At 33.5% G+C, this 20187-nt stretch overlaps 1 protein-coding gene and 1 pseudogene across 1 annotated transcript; both read right to left on the bottom strand.

The window, feature by feature from the left end:
* Positions 1-566: 566 nt before the first annotated feature.
* On the bottom strand, positions 567-7812 carry LOC141423450 (olfactory receptor 5H17-like; annotated as a pseudogene).
* A 1071-nt stretch (positions 7813-8883) lies between these two features.
* Positions 8884-9797, bottom strand: LOC141423050 (olfactory receptor 5H18-like). The gene is given in 2 exon segments (XM_074072367.1): positions 8884-9065; positions 9068-9797. Coding segments are annotated over 2 exon segments (912 nt in total).
* Between the last annotated feature and the right edge of the window lie 10390 nt (positions 9798-20187).

Here is a 20187-nt window from a genome sequence, read left to right as displayed (position 1 = left end):
ATCATTAGGAGGACAGCAGAAAATAAATTCCCTGTTTCTTTCTTTCTTTTTGGTTGACCATACTGGAGTTTGAACTCAGAGCCTACACTTGAGTAACTCCATCAACCCTTTTTCTGTGATGCTTTCTTTTGAGATAGGGTCTCACAAACTGTTTGCCTGGGCTGGCTTCAAACTGAGATCATCCTGATCTCTGCCCCCTGTATAGCTAGGATTAATCCACTTTCAGAAAATCCCTGAAATGATCCACAAGAATAAAAAGCACGTCCCTTGATAGACATGGTGTTTAAACATATAATCCTAACACTGAGGAGGTGAAGGAAGGATTTCAAGGAGTTTCAAGCCATCGTAGGCTACAAAGAAAGTTCCAGGCCACCCTGGGCTTCATACCTGGAAACTACATTAAAAAGTCCAAAAACAGGAAAAAATTTTAAATGAATACAAGTTTAAAAAAAAAAAACAGCTAGGACAATTATAATTGCAAGAAAATTTTTAACATGTACCAACAAAATTCCCAGACCTTAATGAATTAGTGACTGTTTTGTTAAAAAGAAAATACCTTCTGAGATTTAAACATTTCTTTTTAATGATTTTGTCAGTGAATCTATGACTTGCTTATTTCTCAGACTGTAGATAATTGGATTTAACACAGGAATTATAACAGTGTAAAATAGAGTCCATTACATCTTGATCATCTGCTTGTGGAGATGCAGGGTGCACATACATGAAGAGAACAGTACCATAGCACAAAGACACAGATAAGAGGTGGGCTCCATAGGTAGAAAAGGCTTTCTTTATGCCTTTGACAGACCTCTTTTTTAAAATTGTGAAGAGAACAAATGTATAAGAGGCAAAAACAATTAAATTGGTGAAGACTTGAATTGACTCAGCCAAAATAAATGCAAGTAGAAAATTAATAGTAGCATCAGTACAGGAAATCTTTAACAATGGCATCATGTCACAATAAAAGTGATATACTTTTGAATTGCAGAAGGTTAACCTCAACTAAAAGCCTTCATGTATTAAGGCCTGAAGGAAGCCACCCATAAATGACAAAACTAAGAGTCGGGTACATAGTCTATTGGTCATAATCACTGGGTAAAATAAAGGTTGCATATGGCTACATAGCAGTCATAAGCCATGCTGCCAAGAGGAAACATTCTGTGGTTGCAGTAATTCCAAAGGAAAAACATTGTGTCATGCATTCAGAGAGAGAGATTATTTGGTTCTTCTCTAATAAGTTAACCAGCATTTTTGGTGTCACAGTGGATGGTAGCCAAGCATCTACAAAGGCTAAATTTCCAAGAAATGAGTACATAGGAATGTGAAATGTGAATGTGAGGGTCATTCCAGATGACAGTAATAAGGTCAAGGTTTCCCACAATGGTGATGAGATATATCACCAGGAACACTGGGAACAGGGGGATTTACCACTCTGGTTTATGTGTAAGTCCCATGAGAACAAACTCTGTCATCAAAGTTGCATTTTCCTTTTCCTTGTCCTCACTGAATGTCCCTGGGTTTAAAGGCAGTAAATTTAAAAAAGAAGAGTCTCTAATTATTATTACATAATTAGATTTTGGAGGGGAATCAAAATAAATCATTCATTTATAAGAATGCTGTCTATATTTATCTAGATGCTGCAATTGATAGAAACTATTTGGGGAGAATTGAAGGAATAAAAAAATGAAATCATCTCATTTCACTGAATGTGCAATTAATATACAGAAAAAGGAGACATATGGCATTTGCTAAGTTTTTATAAAATGTACTAAAAAAATCCAATATCTGACAATGGATGCCAGGTCAAGGAGAAGATCTTTGTAATTCCATGAGTACAAAATAGAGTTAAAAGGCATCTGAAGGAACTTCAACATTATCTATCAAGCACTAGTCATATATTGAATAAATGAAAATTTTAATATGGATAATAGAAGTGAGGTATCTTTTAAATAATTGTTCTTATAGAAAATATGCCTTAAGAAAATGAAACTAGAGCCAGAGGTATTATTCATGGATTACAAATCAGAGTTCATATCAGAATTTTCTGAGACAGTGTGAGAGACCATTATGGAAATAAACTCAGTAGATTAAGAAAAAGGTCTAGACCTCTAGAAATGTAATTTCAAAATGCTATCTAGGTGACTCATATACATGCATTGTGCTGAGTCCATGTATGATACATCAAGCAGTGATGAAGACAAAGAAATTGATTCAAAATAGAAAACTGTGCAGGGTCAGTCAGAAGATGTGAAGACAGTGATCACAGAAAGAAAACTAGAGAGTTGTGGTGACTAAAAAAGGTTTGAGAACTCAGGATTTTTGGCAGAAATGTATAAGACACACCCGCTGAAATTCCAGGGGATAGGTACTTAGTGCAATCCTACCATTAATGAAACAAATATTATGGGGATCATTTTGATGGTTAAAGATGTAGTTACAGAGGTTCTATGCACTGAAGTGTGTTATCCTGCCTCAACACACTACACTCCATTGCAGAGCAACCCACAATCCTATCCCCTTTTAATGGCATCCTAATAAATCTTTATTTTCTCCTTACAAAAGTAAAAGAGGAATGAAGAGGAAAGAAACTTTAAAAAGTTACATTAAACAGGTCATAAATGTGGCATGGTGGTACCTGTCTGTACTCCTAACACTCAGGAGGCTGATGCTGGTGCATCTCAATTTCCAGACCAGTTTGGGGCACATAATAAGAAATTATCTCAAAAAATACTGTTTAAAACAAGTTATAAATTGCTTTCAAGTCATTCATTAGGTGGACATAAGGTTATTCCCTTTCTTACTACCTAAGCCTTGATGATGGACAGATATTAACCACCCCTCTAGAGCCAGAAACTCAATTCTTGACCCTACTGTACTTCAAGTGAGGAAAAAATAATCTAGGTTTGTCAATCCAACATAGATTTGGAATATGGAGAGGGAGCAGCAAAAGGCCAGAGACAAAAGATAATTTTGGAACTGCATCCCAGTCAGGAATGTCAAGATTCTAGCAAATGTGCCCCCACACTTGACAACAGAACCGATAGCGTGGGCTGTGAAATTCAAGAGTTCAGCAGTAATAATAGCCGTCTTCACTGAGATGGGGTTAGGGAGTACTTTTGGCTATCTATCCCCAACTTTTCTATGTTAGAGCTAACATCTATCATGCAATATGGTCAAAGAAAGATTAAAATGTTCTTTATGAACTTTAGAGATTTGTTTTGAGGAAACGTGATGCCTCACAGACACAATGTCAGCATCTGAAGCTGCCAGGTGAAAGAATTTCCCCAAACCCTGGAAGGCTAAAGAAATTTCAGAGTAGACAGTTTGTACCTGACCTGGGCATTTCAAAATATTTTCAAAATATGTAACCTGTGTAACCCATGCCAGATCTCAAACAACCTGACTTGCATTTGTTCTCTTCAAGAATGTTGTAGCTACACATTTCACTTCCAATTTTATTATTACATTTCTTCTCAGTGGAACACTATCTAGGTTTTTAAATGAACTCATGCCTTCAGATTTGTAAATCTATTGTGCTTAAATAAAGTTGTCTGAAGTTTATTTTAACCTAGGTTTAAATTTATAGTGCTGCAATAAACATGGGTGTGCAGGTGCCTCTAAGGCAGTGCTATTCACAATAGCCAAGTAATGGAAACAACCAAGATGCCCCACTACTGATGAATGGATCAAGAAAATGTGGTACTTGTACACAATGGAATTTTACTCAGCCATGAAGAAGAATGAAATCTTATCATTTGCAGGTAAATGGATAGAACTGGAGAACATTATTCTGAGCGAGGTCAGCCAGGCTCAGAAGACCAAAATTTGTATGTTCTCCCTCATATGCGGACTTTAGATCTAGGGCAAATACAGCAATGTGGTTGGACTTGGATCACATGACAAGGGGAGAGCACATACGGAGATGTAGGAATAGGTAGAAAATCCAAAACATGAAAGCATTTGATGTCTCCACTCCAGAGGAACTAATACAGAAACCTTAAAATAACAGAGGTTATCATGATCAGGGGATCAGGAACCAATGTAAAGATCAGTTAGAGTTGAATCAACATGGGTCATAACACATGGATACATGAAAGCAATGTTAAGAATCTCTCTGTATAGCTGTTCTTAACTAGCAAAAATGCTTTGTCTTCCTTATTATGCTTATGTCTTTTATTCAACAAAATTAGTGATAAGGGCAGAAAAGGACCTGCCTGGAACTGAGGGGGGGAGGGGAGAAGAGTGGAGGAGGGTGGCAGGGGGGAGAAATGACCCAAACAATGTATGCACATGTGAATAAATGAACAACAAAAAAAAAATTTTGACTCACAGCTTTATTTGAATCTACCTGTAATTCTACCAAATTTCTTTTATTGGAATAATATTGAGGAGAAGGGAGAATATAAGCTGAAACAGGCTGCATAAATAAACAATAATTTCAGTGGTTAAATATATTTCAATTGGATTGGACTTCATTTCCATGCAATCTCAAATCACTATTTGAAAATTCCTAAATTTTGTTTTTGTGTATACATACTTTTGAAGTCATAAATTCTGGCAAGTTCAGCAGAGGGAGATTTTTAGTATATTTCCTGGTGTGTGTGTGTGTGTGTGTGTGTGTGTGTGTGTGTGTGTGTGTGTGTCTGTGATGTCATTATTTTGGGATGTGAAAGAAAGAATAGAGGAGCTAATATTTGACATTTAAACATTTTAATTGGAATATGTACTTAAAAAAACTGAATCTTTTCATCAGAATTAATGAAAGTTATCATATAAAAATTGTGATTGAATTTTTAAAGTCAGTTTTAAATTATTGTTCTGGTTTCCTAAAATTTATGTTATGGTCATAGTAGTTAGGTTAACAAAGTAATAAAACCTAATTTAAAGGAATAAATCATTCTTCTACCTCTCTATTATGTTTATCCAGTCTTTGGTTATGAAAATAAAGTAAAATTTTTTCGTTAATAATTTCCAGTTTTCCACTTGTCTTTTTGGATATATCATAAATCTAGTAGGAATTTATCATAAATTAAACAAAATTTTAACTTTCTGTAAAAACAACAATGAATATAGAAATCATTTCTCTTACCCATACCATGAAAGAAATATTGGAGAAATTTAAGATTGCTAGGCTTTAAAAAGTAGAAAAATTATGATTATTTAACATGAATGGCAAAAATATTGGCAGCATTTCTTGTGTACTCATTTCTCCAATTTATTTTCCAAGATGAGGAAATGTTGTATATGTAAGTATTAAAAACAAGAGTCAGCCAATTGTGCCACTGTGTACTCTTCCCACAGTGGCAAGATAAAAGAAGGAACTAAATTCCCTGAGAGCCAAAGGATTCCCTTTAGGACAAAGTGAAACTGTTCTACTGGGGATTGTAGATTTGGACAATCTACACAGAACTTAATATTATTTCACCAGGTTTCACAGAATTTGGAATTGGAACATCAATTCACTGCAGACAGTTCTATACCTCTATTTCCACTGTGAGTGACACTTTTGTCACATGTTAAGGCAAAATTTAGCTCATTATAGAATATATTACTCTGAGGGCTTTGATTTGTATTGCTTTGTTAGAGTTAACTCAATCATAATTTTAATATGCTCTAGATTCTCTACAGGAGCCAACACCAGGTATTATAATAAACACTATAACTTAAATTTCAGACATGCACCTAGTTCTACCAGTTTAAGCTGAAATCTCATGAGAAATTTTACTAAGTAAATGTCAGGATGGAGGAGCAGAGGAAGAACAAAGACAAAGGACATCCTCCGGGGCTTGCCCAGAATTCAGCTTCTCACAGTTCATTGTTACAAATTTCCTTGTTATCCTAAAAATGTAGATTCTGTTTCAGTAGATATGGGTGTGGGTTGGGGTTCACTAATTTTTATTTCTAATGAGATGATGCCAGTAGAAACTTGCCAAACACAAGCAATAAAAAAGTCTGCAACATTGGTGGAGGCAATAATCATGACTGTGATTTGCCTGAAGAGGGAAGCTGGGAGGAGTTAGATGTGGCCAGGGAGGCTGCACAGGAAAGATTAGATTGGCTCTCAAGGCTAGTCCAGAAACATTGTTGTTTACTATAACTTATTTGGAGGAAAATTATGAGGAATATTTAATAAGATAACATGTTCAGATTTTCCAGTTAGTATTAACCATAGAACTTCTTAAGAAACTTTCATTCAGAAATATTTCCCTAATTGTGGCATTTAGATATGATATCTGCATAGTTGTATGTGACTGGTTATGCAATATAAGCTTTTACTTTTCCAAAAACAATTTTAACAAAACTTCCACTGGCAAGAAAGAGTGGAAACAAGGGCATATTTTTGGAAGGCCCATTAATATGACTTCCTTACAATTTTGCAAGACACAAATAAATATGTAAAGAAGACAATAGAACATAGAAAAGTATAGTCACTATGAATACTTTGCAGAAAGGTGGAGTAAACAATACAATGTATAAAGGTAGTTATTAACGTAATCAAATTTTTCCTTAACTTGACGGCCCTCTTCAATTTAGTGTAATTATCTCTTAACTCAAGTGATTATCTGTTTGATGCTAAGAAAGTACTACAATTATTACTTCTGATATGGATAGTTTTTCAAGTGTGTCCATTTTAGTAGCTGAGTTATAACAGCTGAAGTTTTTAATTTGCACTTACCTGATGACTAATGATGTCTAGCATATCTCTAAGATGCTACTTGAAATGTACATATCTCTTGATTGAGTTGCTTTTTCAAATCTGTCTGTTTTAAATGGCACTGTTCATTCTTTTAAATGTTTTGAGAACTTGTCATGAATCCTGCATACATACATATCATTTATCAGATTCATTGCTTGCAAGCATATGGGACTTTGATCACCTCTTCCTTCGACAAGATATCACACTGGACCGCTGCACTGCTAAATTTATGCTGATTGGCCAAGAGATCAACTGTCCTTCTTCCAGGTGATCGGAAAACCTTCAGGGATAATACTGTCAGCTGTTGTGCTTAGTTTTCTTAAATCATTTTTAGAAGAAATACACTATTTCCATAGAAGGGGGGGATGTTGAAAGGACCTTGACAAAGAATACCATTAAAATGTAAGTGAATTTGGGGGTGGTGTTCCAGTAATATGGGATTTTGTTGAAAAAATTGTGTGAACAAAAACATGATTTTGAGGGAGAATGTTCAGAGGCTTTCAGTTTTTAGTAATATATATTGACTATAATACATATTCCACTAGAATTGTAAAGGAAGAGATTAAAACTCTTACAAGGTTAAGACAAATTTTTTAGGAAAGGCCTCAAATAATTAATAGTGAGCACACACAGGTTGAATAATATATGCATACTATGCAATCTGTATATACACATGAACAAATAAACATATCTATACATTAGCATGTGTGTTTATATGCTCACATGTAGATATATGCACTACATAAGCATAAAATCTCATAGCAATGGTAATTTTTTAATGTTTACTAAAAAAGGATGTGATTTAATCAGTTTTATATATGAAGAAAATCTGGAAGCAATGTATAGGCAAAGTGGAAGAGAGAAGGAACTAAACTTTTTCAAAGAAAACAGGTGAATTATTTTGAGTGAAATTCTCATTAGTATCAGTAGGAATTTGTCTGAAATTTTAGTATTGAGATGACAGATGCATTGGGGGCTAAAGATGTCTCATTCACTGGAGTTGAAGTGTAAAGAGTGTGTGGAAAGCTAACATTTAAAGGCTTCCCACACAACACATTCAAAGTTGCTCCTTTTCATGTTACCCACAGCTTACCAGACACTGTGACATCGTACATTTTTTCATCTGAGTTTATATGCATTTAATGGTATTTGTTTTTAGTAACATATTTTAATAAATATTGAAATATTACTAGTGCAATTTCCATATTTGATTTTTTAAATTGCCATAAAATCAAGACAATTTCCTTCCTTTTCTGTCACTTTTCCTTTCTACATCCACCCTAACTTAATTTTAAGATTTGAGCTGTTGGGTTTCTGAACAAATCAAGTTTTTCACATAGCCTGTATCACCATACAAATAAAGCTACAAAAGAAATTGTAAACAAAGAGAAGTAACTCATGTTTCTATGAGCAGTGAGAAGTAACTCATTGAGTAACATATTGAGTTAAAAGCAACCTCTTAGAGTTTTTCTTGTCTTCATTTTCTCACTTATTTTCATGTCTGCATTGCTATTCTATCTACTTTTCAAAAAGATATATAAGTTGTATTTCTAAAAAATGAAAAATTGGCCATTTCTGGGCTAGTGGCATGGCTCAAATAGTAGATTGCCTGGCTAGCAAGGATAAAGTCCTGAGTTTAAACCCTAGTACCACAAAAAAAAATGAAAACAAATGTATTTCTAAATAAACTTGAAAAAGAGAAAATTAAAGGACAGGTAGACTTGTTAAATAGTCATCTGTTCAAACAAACACAAAACTGCTAACACAACTGAATGAATATGACGAGTCACCAGCCTATACAAAATGTCAACTGAATTCCAAACACTAAGACATTTTGAAAGGAACAACAATGTTAACACCTAATGCATTAATAAAATTACATTGAATAAGTAGACCCACATATTTTCATTTGTTTTCTTCTTTAATTAATTAGTGTGGCACAAATTTTGAATGAAATTGTTTAAATGTTTTCAAATTAAACACATTAACATTTTAAGGATTTTGGTATGTACATAACTTATGTCATGAGAATACAAGAATGATTGATGTAATTTAAGTTAAAAAGGATAGAAAAAACATACATGCAAAAGACTTTGAAAATCCCCAGAGACAAAGAAAAATATAACCAGAATTCTGTACTGGTTCATAACATATACAAAAGAATATTTCTCTGAAATTTATACATTTCACTTTAATATTTTGGTCAGTGAATTTATGACTTGTTTGTTTCTCAAACTGTAGATTATAGGATTTAACACAGGAATTATGACAGTGTAAAACAAAGAATCCATCATACCTTGATCATCTGCTTGTTGAGATGCTGGGAGCACATACATGAAAAGAAGAGGGCCATAGTACAAAGACACAGATGGGCTCCACAAGTGGAGAAGGCTTTCCTTATGCCCTTGACAGACTTCCCTTTAAAAATTGTGAAGAGCACTAGTGTATAAGAAATAAGAACAGTCACAATGGTGAATACTTGGATTGTACCAGATAAAATAAATACCATTAGAAAATTAATAAAAGGGTCAGTACAGGAAATATTAAACAAAGGAATGATGTCACAATAAAAGTGATGTATTATATTGGAATGACAGAAGGTTAATCTGAATAAAAGAACATCATGTAATAAGGAATGAAGAAAGCCACCTATAAATGACAAAACTAACAGATGCATGCATAATCTATTGGTCATAATCACTGGATAAAGTAAAGGTTTACATATGGCTACATAGCGATCATAAGCCATTGTTCCTAAGAGAAAGCATTCTGTGGTTCCACCAAATGCAAAGGCAAAAAACTGTATCATGCATTCAGAAAGAGTTATCATCTTGCTCTTTACTAAAAACTTGACCAACATATTGGGAGTAACTGTGGATGATATCCAAGCATCTACAAAAGCTAAACTCCCAAGGAAAAAGTACATGGGGATGTGAAGGTGAGGGTCATTCCAGATGAGAGCAATCAGACCCAGGTTCCCCACAATGGTGATGAGGTAGATCACCAAGAACAAGAGGAACAGGGGGACCTGTAGCTCTTGACGATCTGTAAGTCCTGTGAGGACAAACTCTGTCAGCAATGTTGCATTCTCCTTTTCCATGTCCTCACAGGATATCCCTGAAACAAAATTAAATACACATGAAAGAGTACTCACTAGGTTTTATAAATTGAATACTAGAGAGTAGAAATTGATACATTCCATAATCCTATCAGAACCGCCTTTTAATTTTCTTTCATTTAAAATACTCAATGGGATATATTTGGAAGATTTTAAAAGAAATGAGTGCAACTATTTCAGTTATAAAAATATGATCCTATAATCTCATTAAGAAATGGTCCCCAGGTGATAAAATGTGCATGTAGAATGCTTAGTGTATGTGTAGCATGATGTTGGGAGTGATAAGGAGAATAAAGAAATTGATGAAAAAAATTCAGAGTAAAGAGTAACTAGGATTTAGTAAGATATTCAGCATGACAGAGTAATTCAATAGAGAAGATAAGACTGTCTTGATATCTAGGTAGATGGTCATGGAAAATTGAGATTAAGAACTTGTAAGCAGTGTAAGAATCCTCTGAACATCCAGGTAACATGTTCTGCAGAATATGATTCTACTATATTAAGATTAATTGTAAATTTGGAGTCACTGAGAGTGACAACAACTTTGTTGTCATAGTTATAGAGAATATATGCTTTAGAAAGTATTCTAAGGAAAGATAAGAACAATTAAAAAACTTGAGGAAATGTATGAAAGTGACCATAAAGGGGTGGATGTATTCTATTACATACCAAGAGCAAATTCTCTTATTGTATTGCACGGTTCTTGGTGGCAGAGACGTGGTTTGACTTACACATTTGTTCACTAAAGTACACCAAACATATATTTGGATTGGGACAGATGCAGACAAACACACATAGAGCCATTTACATTTAGCTAAGATTAATAGACCAATTCTATTTATTATATAAAAAATCTAAGAACAGTTTTCAAAAGAAAAGATAGGTATCTAACAAGAATGAAGAGAAAGACAGTAAAGGAAGAAGGACAGGCAAAATGAAAAGAAATTTGGATTGGTGAGAAGAAAATAAGAAGGAAGAGAAATATGTAAAAATAATGGAGTCACAGACAGAAAAATACAGGAAAGGCAGGCCAAAAAAAAAGACAAGAATAACTACATGAGATACCGAATGAAAAAAAAAATAGTTTTATTGTACATTGTATTTATATATACATATGTGTGTAAATATTCAGCAGTACATATATTTCTGTATGGGAAGCTCTATTATTATAATAAGTATTTCATTGTACATAATTTTCATGTATTCTATTGAGTATACAGATAAAATACCCAATGAAGTTATTGTCAGAGAGACAGTGTAGAGTAATTAATATTTAATTGTAGAAAATTTATGTAGAAAATATGATTATACAGAATGGAATTTTTATCAATATTATCATAAATATTTTCTATACAAGAATCATTTTCTTTAATCTTAAAACCCTGTTTTGAAGCCTTTAAAATTTTAGCTCACTAGAACTTAAAAAGTCATTATATATAGATTAACATGATAATAAATATTGTTACACAGAACAATGTAACTTGTTACTTTGCTTATTCAGATTTTAGAAGTGAAAATAAAACATGAGACTTATTTACTCTATTTTCCATTACACCTTTGGCTACTGGCATATTTACAAAAATTATAAAATTATTTTAAGTTAAGAGACATTAAGCCTTATAAATTTTAAGCATTATTGACAAAGAATAATTAATATTTAAAAATAATTTCCTGTTACCAATATCTTCCAAAATTTATGGAGATCCTTTAATAAACACTCAAAATCATAAGTAATAAATGCTCACAGTGGACTGACAATAACACAGGTAGCTATTCTTTACATATGCTGCATTTTGAAAAAGGTGAAGAAAACTTAGCTTAAATAATTTTGCTTTGAATACAGGAATCAACCAATTTTACACTTCTGTGTTTTTGCCAAGGGAAGAAGGTATGAAAACTGAAATTCCCCTAAGATAGTAATAGGATTCCCTATGGAATAAATGGAAGATCTTCAGCTGGGCATTGGTGATTTGGATGTGTATGTGAATTCCAGGTCATCTCACAGGGTAACTGTAAACTTTAGAATCATAAACATCAACTCACTTGCAAACCTAGAATTAGCAATTGAAATTACTCCCTATACCAACATTCTTCCTGAAAAATGACACTTCTGACAGGTCTACGAAACTTCAGTTCAGCTATAAAATTTGGTGCTGTGAGTGCTTTGTTTGGTATAGTTCTGTCTTTGTTAATCAAAACATGATTTAAATTAAGCCAGGTATTTATGTTCTCTTCTGTAGACAATCTAAAGTAATGTTGTCATCCTCATGCAAACATCAACTAAATTTCTGACACAAACTGGTTCTCCAAGTTTAAGCTGAAATGTGATGAGAAATTTTATTAGGTATATGTCATGGGGAACAAGCAAAGGAAAAAACAAAGACAAAGTTGCATTTTCAGGGGTGTGGTCCAGATCTGTGCTGCCCAACCAGCAATGTCTATGGATTTCCTAGAGGTTTTGTTAAGATGCAGATCCTGTTTAATTGTGCTGGGGTTCAGGAGTCTTCAGTTCTAGCAGTTGCCACACTCATAGTATTCAGGACTGGAGAGCCTAGATGACCAGAGATTATTATTGTTGGAGAAACAATAACTTATCATGTGACTGGGCTGTGAGGAGTCACATGGAGGAGGCAGAAGGTAGGTCACCGTGAAGTCATGGTGGGGAGGGATACAGGACCTTGGAGGGTAGAGCAAGGATTTTGTTTTTTACCCCAATTTAAAGGATAAAGATCAAATGTTCAAATTTTCCTTTTGAGAGAAAAAATAATATTTTTGATGAATGTTCAATCACTAAAAATGCAACTTTATTTAAGCCATTCAAATTTGTTTTCTGAATGGTAACGTGAAAAATGTGTTGCTATAAAGGTAAATATTTGAGAAGATACATAGATTTAGTTTTGTTTAACATTATCCAATATACATATGCATTGAAATCTCTTCCTCATGGTGTATGAATTTTCATGTTTTTTTGTTTCAGTTAAGTACAAATCAAATTTTAAAAGGAAATATTTTTCCTATAAAGACTATTTTATGTACCAATGAAGAAGGTAGTTAGCTATATCATAAAGTTTCTAAGATATTACGCTTTAACAAAAACAATCCAATTAAAATGGGATAGAAGTCTGAATACACATTTCTTAAATGGTGACCTACAAATGGCCAGCCAGTATATGATAAAATTCTTGGTATCATAAGTCATTACAGGAAAAGAAATTAAAACTACAGTGAGATACCACCTTACCCCAGTGAAAATGGTTCTCATCAAACAAAAATAGCATAAAAATTCATCTAATACCAATGAGTTTATTGATAAAGAGGAACTCTTATACACTGTTGGCTTCACTTTAAATTAGTATTGTTACTATGGAGAACTGTATGAAAGCCTGTCAATAAAACTAAGTCAAATTGGCATGTGATCCAACAATTCCACTACTTGTTACATACTAAAAGGAAATGAAATCTCACATGCCAAAAAGACATCTGCATCCCATTTTTATTTTGGCACTATTCACAAAATCCTGGATGCCTGTCAATAGATGACTAGTTAAAGAAAATATGTAAATACACTGAGGAATAATATACAGCAATTAAAAATAATATGAAATTCTGTCAAGGTTAACAAAATTTTCTGCCTATCCACAGGTACAATGTCTTTGCTTGATAGGAAGAATAGGTTCCTTGTTCAATGGCACAACAGGGTGACTATAAACAACAATAGATCATGTATCTCCAAGTAAAGGAGATGACTTTTATATACTTATCATAAAGGAATGATAGAAGTTTAAGGTGAAGGATATGGTAATTAATCTGAATTGATCACTACTTTGTATTTATGTGAATAAAACATCAGATCATGCCTCATAAATATGTACAAATGTTGTGTGTCAATAGAATTTTTAGAAAGGGAAAACAACAGCAAAAGCTTAATCTGATTGAATCATGGCTGGTAAGACAAGGTGATAACAATGAGCTTATTTTAAAGTAAACTCATTAACCAATTACTTTACTTATATAGAATTTTCTAGTACAAAATTTAAAAAGTAAAGAAAATAACACTAATAATAGAGAACACTCTGTACATGTGGATCATAGACCTAACACAAATGCAGTAATATTATTGGACATGGCTCACACACTAAGGGAGAATGCGCATGGGAGGAATAGGGAAAACAAAGGAAACCTAAAATTGAATGTGATTGAGGTAGAATATAGTAATCCTAAACTGGCAGAGGCCACTATGAGAAGTGGACTAGGAAGTAGTGAAGAGGTCTGGTAGAGATGAACCAATGTGGATTGCAATACACATGTGCATGGAAGCAACATTAGGAATCTCTCTGTGTAGCTATCTTTATCCCAAACTAGCAAAAACACTATGTCTTTCTTATTATCTCTTATGTTTTCTCTTCAACAAAATCAGAGAACAAAAGGGTGGAACAGGTTCTGCCCTGAAGCAGCAAGGGGATAAGGGTGCATTTATTCTTTGGAAGAAAAGTTTCAATCTCTTGCACCACTAATAGTTTGCCTGTTGGAAAACTTTACTTCACCAGTATCTTCTAAGGATGTTTCAGAAAAGGGTTGTAGTTCTGTAGCTTTCCACTTCTGGGTAACACGTAATATGAAGGAGAACCATCTCCTTTTAAACCTAATTCTTTTTTTTTTTTTCTGTCAATAGTTGTAGAGATTTCCTCATGAGAACATAAGGGCAGGCTATGGTAGATGACATAGTTTGACAAAAGTATGGACCATGCACAATTCCTCTACTTGTTCATGTAATTTTTGTGTGCCTCCAGGGCCTGTTCAGTACAAATCGCATGCATACATAATTTGATGATATGCTCCCATGCATTCACAACTAACACCAAATTCCTGAAAGCCAGTTTGAATTGCATGACAAACTGATGGCCATAGCTAAGCACTTTGTTGCTACTAAGTGTCCAAAGCAGATGAAGGGTTGTTTTTGAAAAGTAGAGTGGTGTCTGTGGAGTATTTTAGAGATTTACTCCAAAATTCAAAGGGTTTTTTCTATAATTCACCTATAGATTCCTTCCAAAGTCTCCAATCAGCATCTCTACAAACTACTGTAGCTCAAAGCAATATTGGATCTACTGAGTCATACAGTTCAAGTGACGAAGGGTATACAGTAGAATAGAACTGTTTGCAGAGGAGAGAGCTCAAAAATATAATATCTTTATGAAAGTGGGAGAAACATCCCAAATAAGAATTATGTTGCCTTCATAATCCAGGGAGTCCACTAGGCTTTGTGACTTCACTTGGGTCAGGGTTGACAAAATAGACATGCTTGTAGGAGGGGCCACATGTGACAACTTCCTTTGTACTTAACCAGTGAAAGGATATATCAACATGCTCCACAACACTAGATCCCTAAAATCTTCTCTGAAATATAACATCATGAATATTTTCAGATTCCCACCCTCATAGAAAGATATCTTCCTGATGAATCATGCATGTTGCTACTTCTTTCTCACTGGTTCATACCAGACCAACCTCCCAAGTGTAATGTAACAGTGTGATAGTTTAGGAAAAAAAATCAATCACGACCTATCAGAAAATATTTGCATATCATATATCTGATTATTGACATATTCAGAATCCAGAATGTATGAAGAACACTAAATATTCAGCAATAACAAAACATGCCACTGTAGACATCCCAACACATTGACCAAATGGAAGGTGGCATTGAGGTAGTATCTGGAGGTAGTAACTGATGTGGACTTGTCAAAAGAAGGTACAGCTGGGCTGGTGGGCTCTGTCAGTCACAGCAGTCAGTGGTGCTGAGATTTGAAATGAGGAGTGACAGGAATTGTGTAAGGCATGTGAGGGAGGTGGAAGTGAGAGCACAGTGGGTAGCAAAACTTTAGGTTTCCATGCCTCACCTCTACCAGGACAGGTCTTAAGAGTTTGAACTGCTCTACATACAGACTCTCAGTAACCTGCATATAAGGCATGAATAGGACATTTGCTGCTCCAGACTGAAGTCTGTCACTTAAGCTGTGTAGCATAAAAGCCCCACTGATGAGTGCTTGCTGCTTAGCAGACGTTAACCACAACACTGGGAATATAAGCTATTAGCTCCTGGAAATTTTGGTGCATACTTGGGAAAAAGTGTCTATCACAAATAGCTCAAGGAGGAGTAATTATTATTCTCCTTGATGTCTTTTTACTTTCATCTATTCTATCATTTAATACTTTGCTTTATTTTTTATTCTTTTTCTAAAAAATTTTACCCTATTATTTTAGTAGAGTTGAATAGGTTTTTTTCTCTGATTCTTCTTCTAATGGCTCACTTTCCCTTTTGAATTATTCATTATACATTTATTAATTGTTAACATTTTAGTTTATTCAACAATATTATGGCCCTCTTTCTTTTTGATTTTTGTTGGTTTTAATAGATTTTACTGAATTTTTTGTTTTTGTTATTGTAATTATTACCGTTGTTCATTTCCTTCCGAGTAGAACTGGGGATTAATCCCAGCCAAAGAGAACCCCTCTCTACATGCTCTAAAGAATAGGGCCATTCACTTATGGAATGAAACTTCCAAAACCTATGCCAAAATAATCCTTGTATCTGTTAATTTTGAAATATCTCAGGTGTTTGTCACAGTAATAGAAATATGACTAATACAAATTACACATATATTTTAATATTTTCTTATTAAATGAATAAGCAGAATATCTTCTTAAAATTGTGGGCTTTACACATGTGTATATTTTACTTGTATGCTGATATATCACTGAATGATCAATAATATGAAATAACAAATTTACAATGTAATTGAAATTGAGATAATATCTTAGTATAGAAACATTATTTACATTTTGGAAGGCATAGAGTAGTGGTTGAAAAAGACAGCAAATTATGTAATCTACATAAACCAAAAGAAGATCTCACAGGAAATGTTAAAATCTGAAAGGGTCCCAATTCCTGCTCAATACTCATTTAATCTAAGATCTTGATAGGTTTTAGAACCTTTTCCTACACTCATATTTTGCCATCTATTTTTTCGTTCAGAGAAAAAACCAATCAGGGAAACAGATCTTTTTGATGACAAGAAAATAGGGTCACTTATCTACCTAGACTTTGAGTGAAAACAATGAACAGACAAGCAAAAATCTAAATAATTTACAGGAAACTGACAGTACAGCAGGAATATTGTAGCAATAAAAACCAATAAACTATGAACATATGCAATGACATGAGTTCTCTGAAGAGGAAGAACAACAGCTCTTGGGCCATGATGTGTCATTCCCCTCTCTGAGGCTTCTATCTAAGTACATGATTCTTTTGATTATCATGAAAGAAATTTAAGGTGAGTTGACACAGTAGCCATCCCAGGCCCACTAACTTCTCTGCTTTCATTACAAATTGAAAAAGAAGGATGCATTCTTATTGCTTTATATATATGTGTAATCTCATTCATTGCAATTAATAAATATTTCATAAATAATTACATAGAGCCCAATGCACATAAGCCATATGGTATGCAATATAAAGAGTGGCAGAATTTTCATTTGCAATGTAAGAGCTCATAGTTTAAAATAACTATTTTTTATAAATAAAAATTACATGCCTAATTGTGTCTAAGGAAGCATGAATAAATACTTCAAATGAGTGAGCCTTTTATTTTCATTGGGGTAACCTGGAAATATGATACAGGATCTGTAACATTTCTATGTATCTTGAATGGGAATGCCATTTCTATTGTGAATAAAGGAAGGTGTGGGGAGTCATCTTTGTCTGTATGAACAAAAGCATGTATCTGAGAGAGTAAGGTGTGCCCAGAAGGCTTTCAGATACTCAGTTTGTTACAACATACATGCCTGGGAATAATCTCAGAGTTAAACTATGGTTATATTAGCAATAATCTCAAATATGGTGAGTTAGCAGAAAGGAAAATACTGTATATGCATATATATATATATGTATACACATACATATATGTGTATATATAAGTACATGGGTAGTATACATTGTTATAAAGATTTGCATAGGTATACATAATATCTAGATGCATATGCCACATTTGCATGTAATTTTGTAGTAATGATCAGCCATGAAAAGTATTGAAGAGGCAAATGATTTAATCAGAGCTCTATAAAGAAACAATAATCTAATGGCAATGTGTGAGAAGTAACAGAGTAGCAGTATGGAGGAGATAAGTATCTAGAGATTTGTGAACACAAAGGTGAGAATGCTTTATGGCAAGTCACTTAAGTTAAACTGTAGCAATATATATATGGAAATTTTGGTTTTAAGAAGAGGGGCGACTATTGAGGCCATCAGGTGACTCTAATACCTGCCTACCACTGAGATGCAGAGTTTCAATGTGGTGGGCCTATTATTTGGGTATAATGTAAAGTTCTATGTTTACATTACTTTTCTTCTCCCAAGGGGTCATTATCTCCTTCCATGATGCAGTGTTGGAAATTAGGGGATATATGATATAAATAATGTGAAAACTCATTGTACCCATTTCAGAGTGTCTCTTATTATTGTTATGCTATAACCAGATGCTGTGATCTCTCCCTTTCTTTCCTTAGCTCTTCTGAAGATATTATCAAGGTGAAAAATTGTTTAATTAATGTTTTACAGGAATGGATAATCATTTAATTCTGTTCTGCCACATTGTTTCACCTATTTCAAGGCTTCTCGGATCTTTTTTGACACCTGCATATCTTTTTTGGTGATGTATCCATTTACATCTGTTGTAAGTATTAAAATTCAATATTTTAGGAATGATTTTTCTTTTTTATATTAATAGTGTTAAATGTGAAATTTCCATACACATCTGCAGAATTCACTAATGAAACCCTACATCTCTTTTTACAACATCCTATCACACATTTTTTTTATAATTGCTGTTATGCTGGGGATACATTGTGACATTTACAAAAGTTCTTACTATATATCATAGTCAAATTTATTACTCACCCCACACACATCCTTCCCAATCTCTTGTCATCACTACTCTAGTTCCATGTCAATATATTTCAGCTTTCACATATTTGAGAGAACATGGTATACTAGTATTTCTTTGCTTATCATACTTAAGTGAACTTGGATTCCTTCAATTCCATTCATTTTGCTGTTAATGAGAGGATCCCATTCTTTGTTATGGCTGAATTTTGTCCTTTATTGTGAACACATACCACACTTTTTATCCATTCTTCTGTTGATGGGCATGTATGCTGATTCCATATTTTAGCTATTGTGAATTATGTCACAATGAACATGGTCATCCAAGGATTCCTTTGGCATATTTTCTTTCATATATTGTGGATATTAACCTGTGGATAATAGGGAAATATGAAAAGTTAATAGGTCTTTTTGCAGCTATTGTGAATAGGATTTCTTTCATTGCAACTTTCTCAGCAAAATTCTTATTGATATGTTAAAATATCTACTAATTTTGCATGATAATGTTTACAACCTGCTACTTCATTAAATTCCTTTGTTAGTTGTAATTCTCTTTTGATGGAGACTTCAATGTTTCCTATAAATAGAATCATATAATCTGCAAACAGGAATAATTTGAGCTTTCCATTTCCTATCTCCATGCCTTTTATTACTTTCTCCTTCCTAATAGCTCTGACTACATCATCCAGTACTCTATTGAATAATGATAGCTGTGGTAGTAAAGTAATGCTGGTTTCACAGAATGGTTTTGTAAAGGTTTCCTTCCTTTATTCTTTGGAATAGTTTGAGAAGAATTGCAATTAGTTCTTGTTTAAACTTTTAACACTTAGTAGTGAATTCCTCTCATCCTGAGCTTTTCTTTTTTGGAAGAATTATAATTACTGATTCAATATTATTGCTTGTATTGATCTACTCAAGTTTGTTCTGTCTTCTTGGTCCAGTTCTTTAGGTCAGACATATCCCTAAGTCATCCATTTATTCTATGTTTTCCAATTTGGTAGCATATAGTTTGTCAAAATATGCTGTCACAATCTGTAGTTGTAGTGTGGTATCTGTTGTACTGTCTCCTTTTTCATTGGCAATTTTAATTAATTAATGTGTGTATTCATTGATTTGTTTTATTAGTAATGTACTTCCTTTTTGTTTATCTAGCTGAAGGTTTCTTTATGTTTACCTTTTCAACAATTTTTAAAATTTTTATCTCTATTTCATTTCTTTTGAAATTTTTTTCTTATTTTTCTGCTCTGCTAGTCTTCTGTTTTACAAATTTTATGTTTGATTTTGTCTTTTTAAAGATTTTGAGATGAATCATTAGCTTGTTTATTTGAAGCATTGTTTCCTCTTTTTCTTCTTTTTTTGATGCAAGTATTTATTCCTATAAACTTTCATCTTATTGCTAATTTTGCTATGTCCCACAAGTTTTATTATGTTCTG

The sequence above is a fragment of the Castor canadensis genome, chromosome 5, assembly GCF_047511655.1.
Source record: "Castor canadensis chromosome 5, mCasCan1.hap1v2, whole genome shotgun sequence".
Lineage (NCBI taxonomy): Eukaryota > Metazoa > Chordata > Mammalia > Rodentia > Castoridae > Castor > Castor canadensis.
The sequence above is the reverse complement of the archived record's forward strand: the minus strand, read 5'-3'. Positions and strand labels throughout refer to the sequence as shown.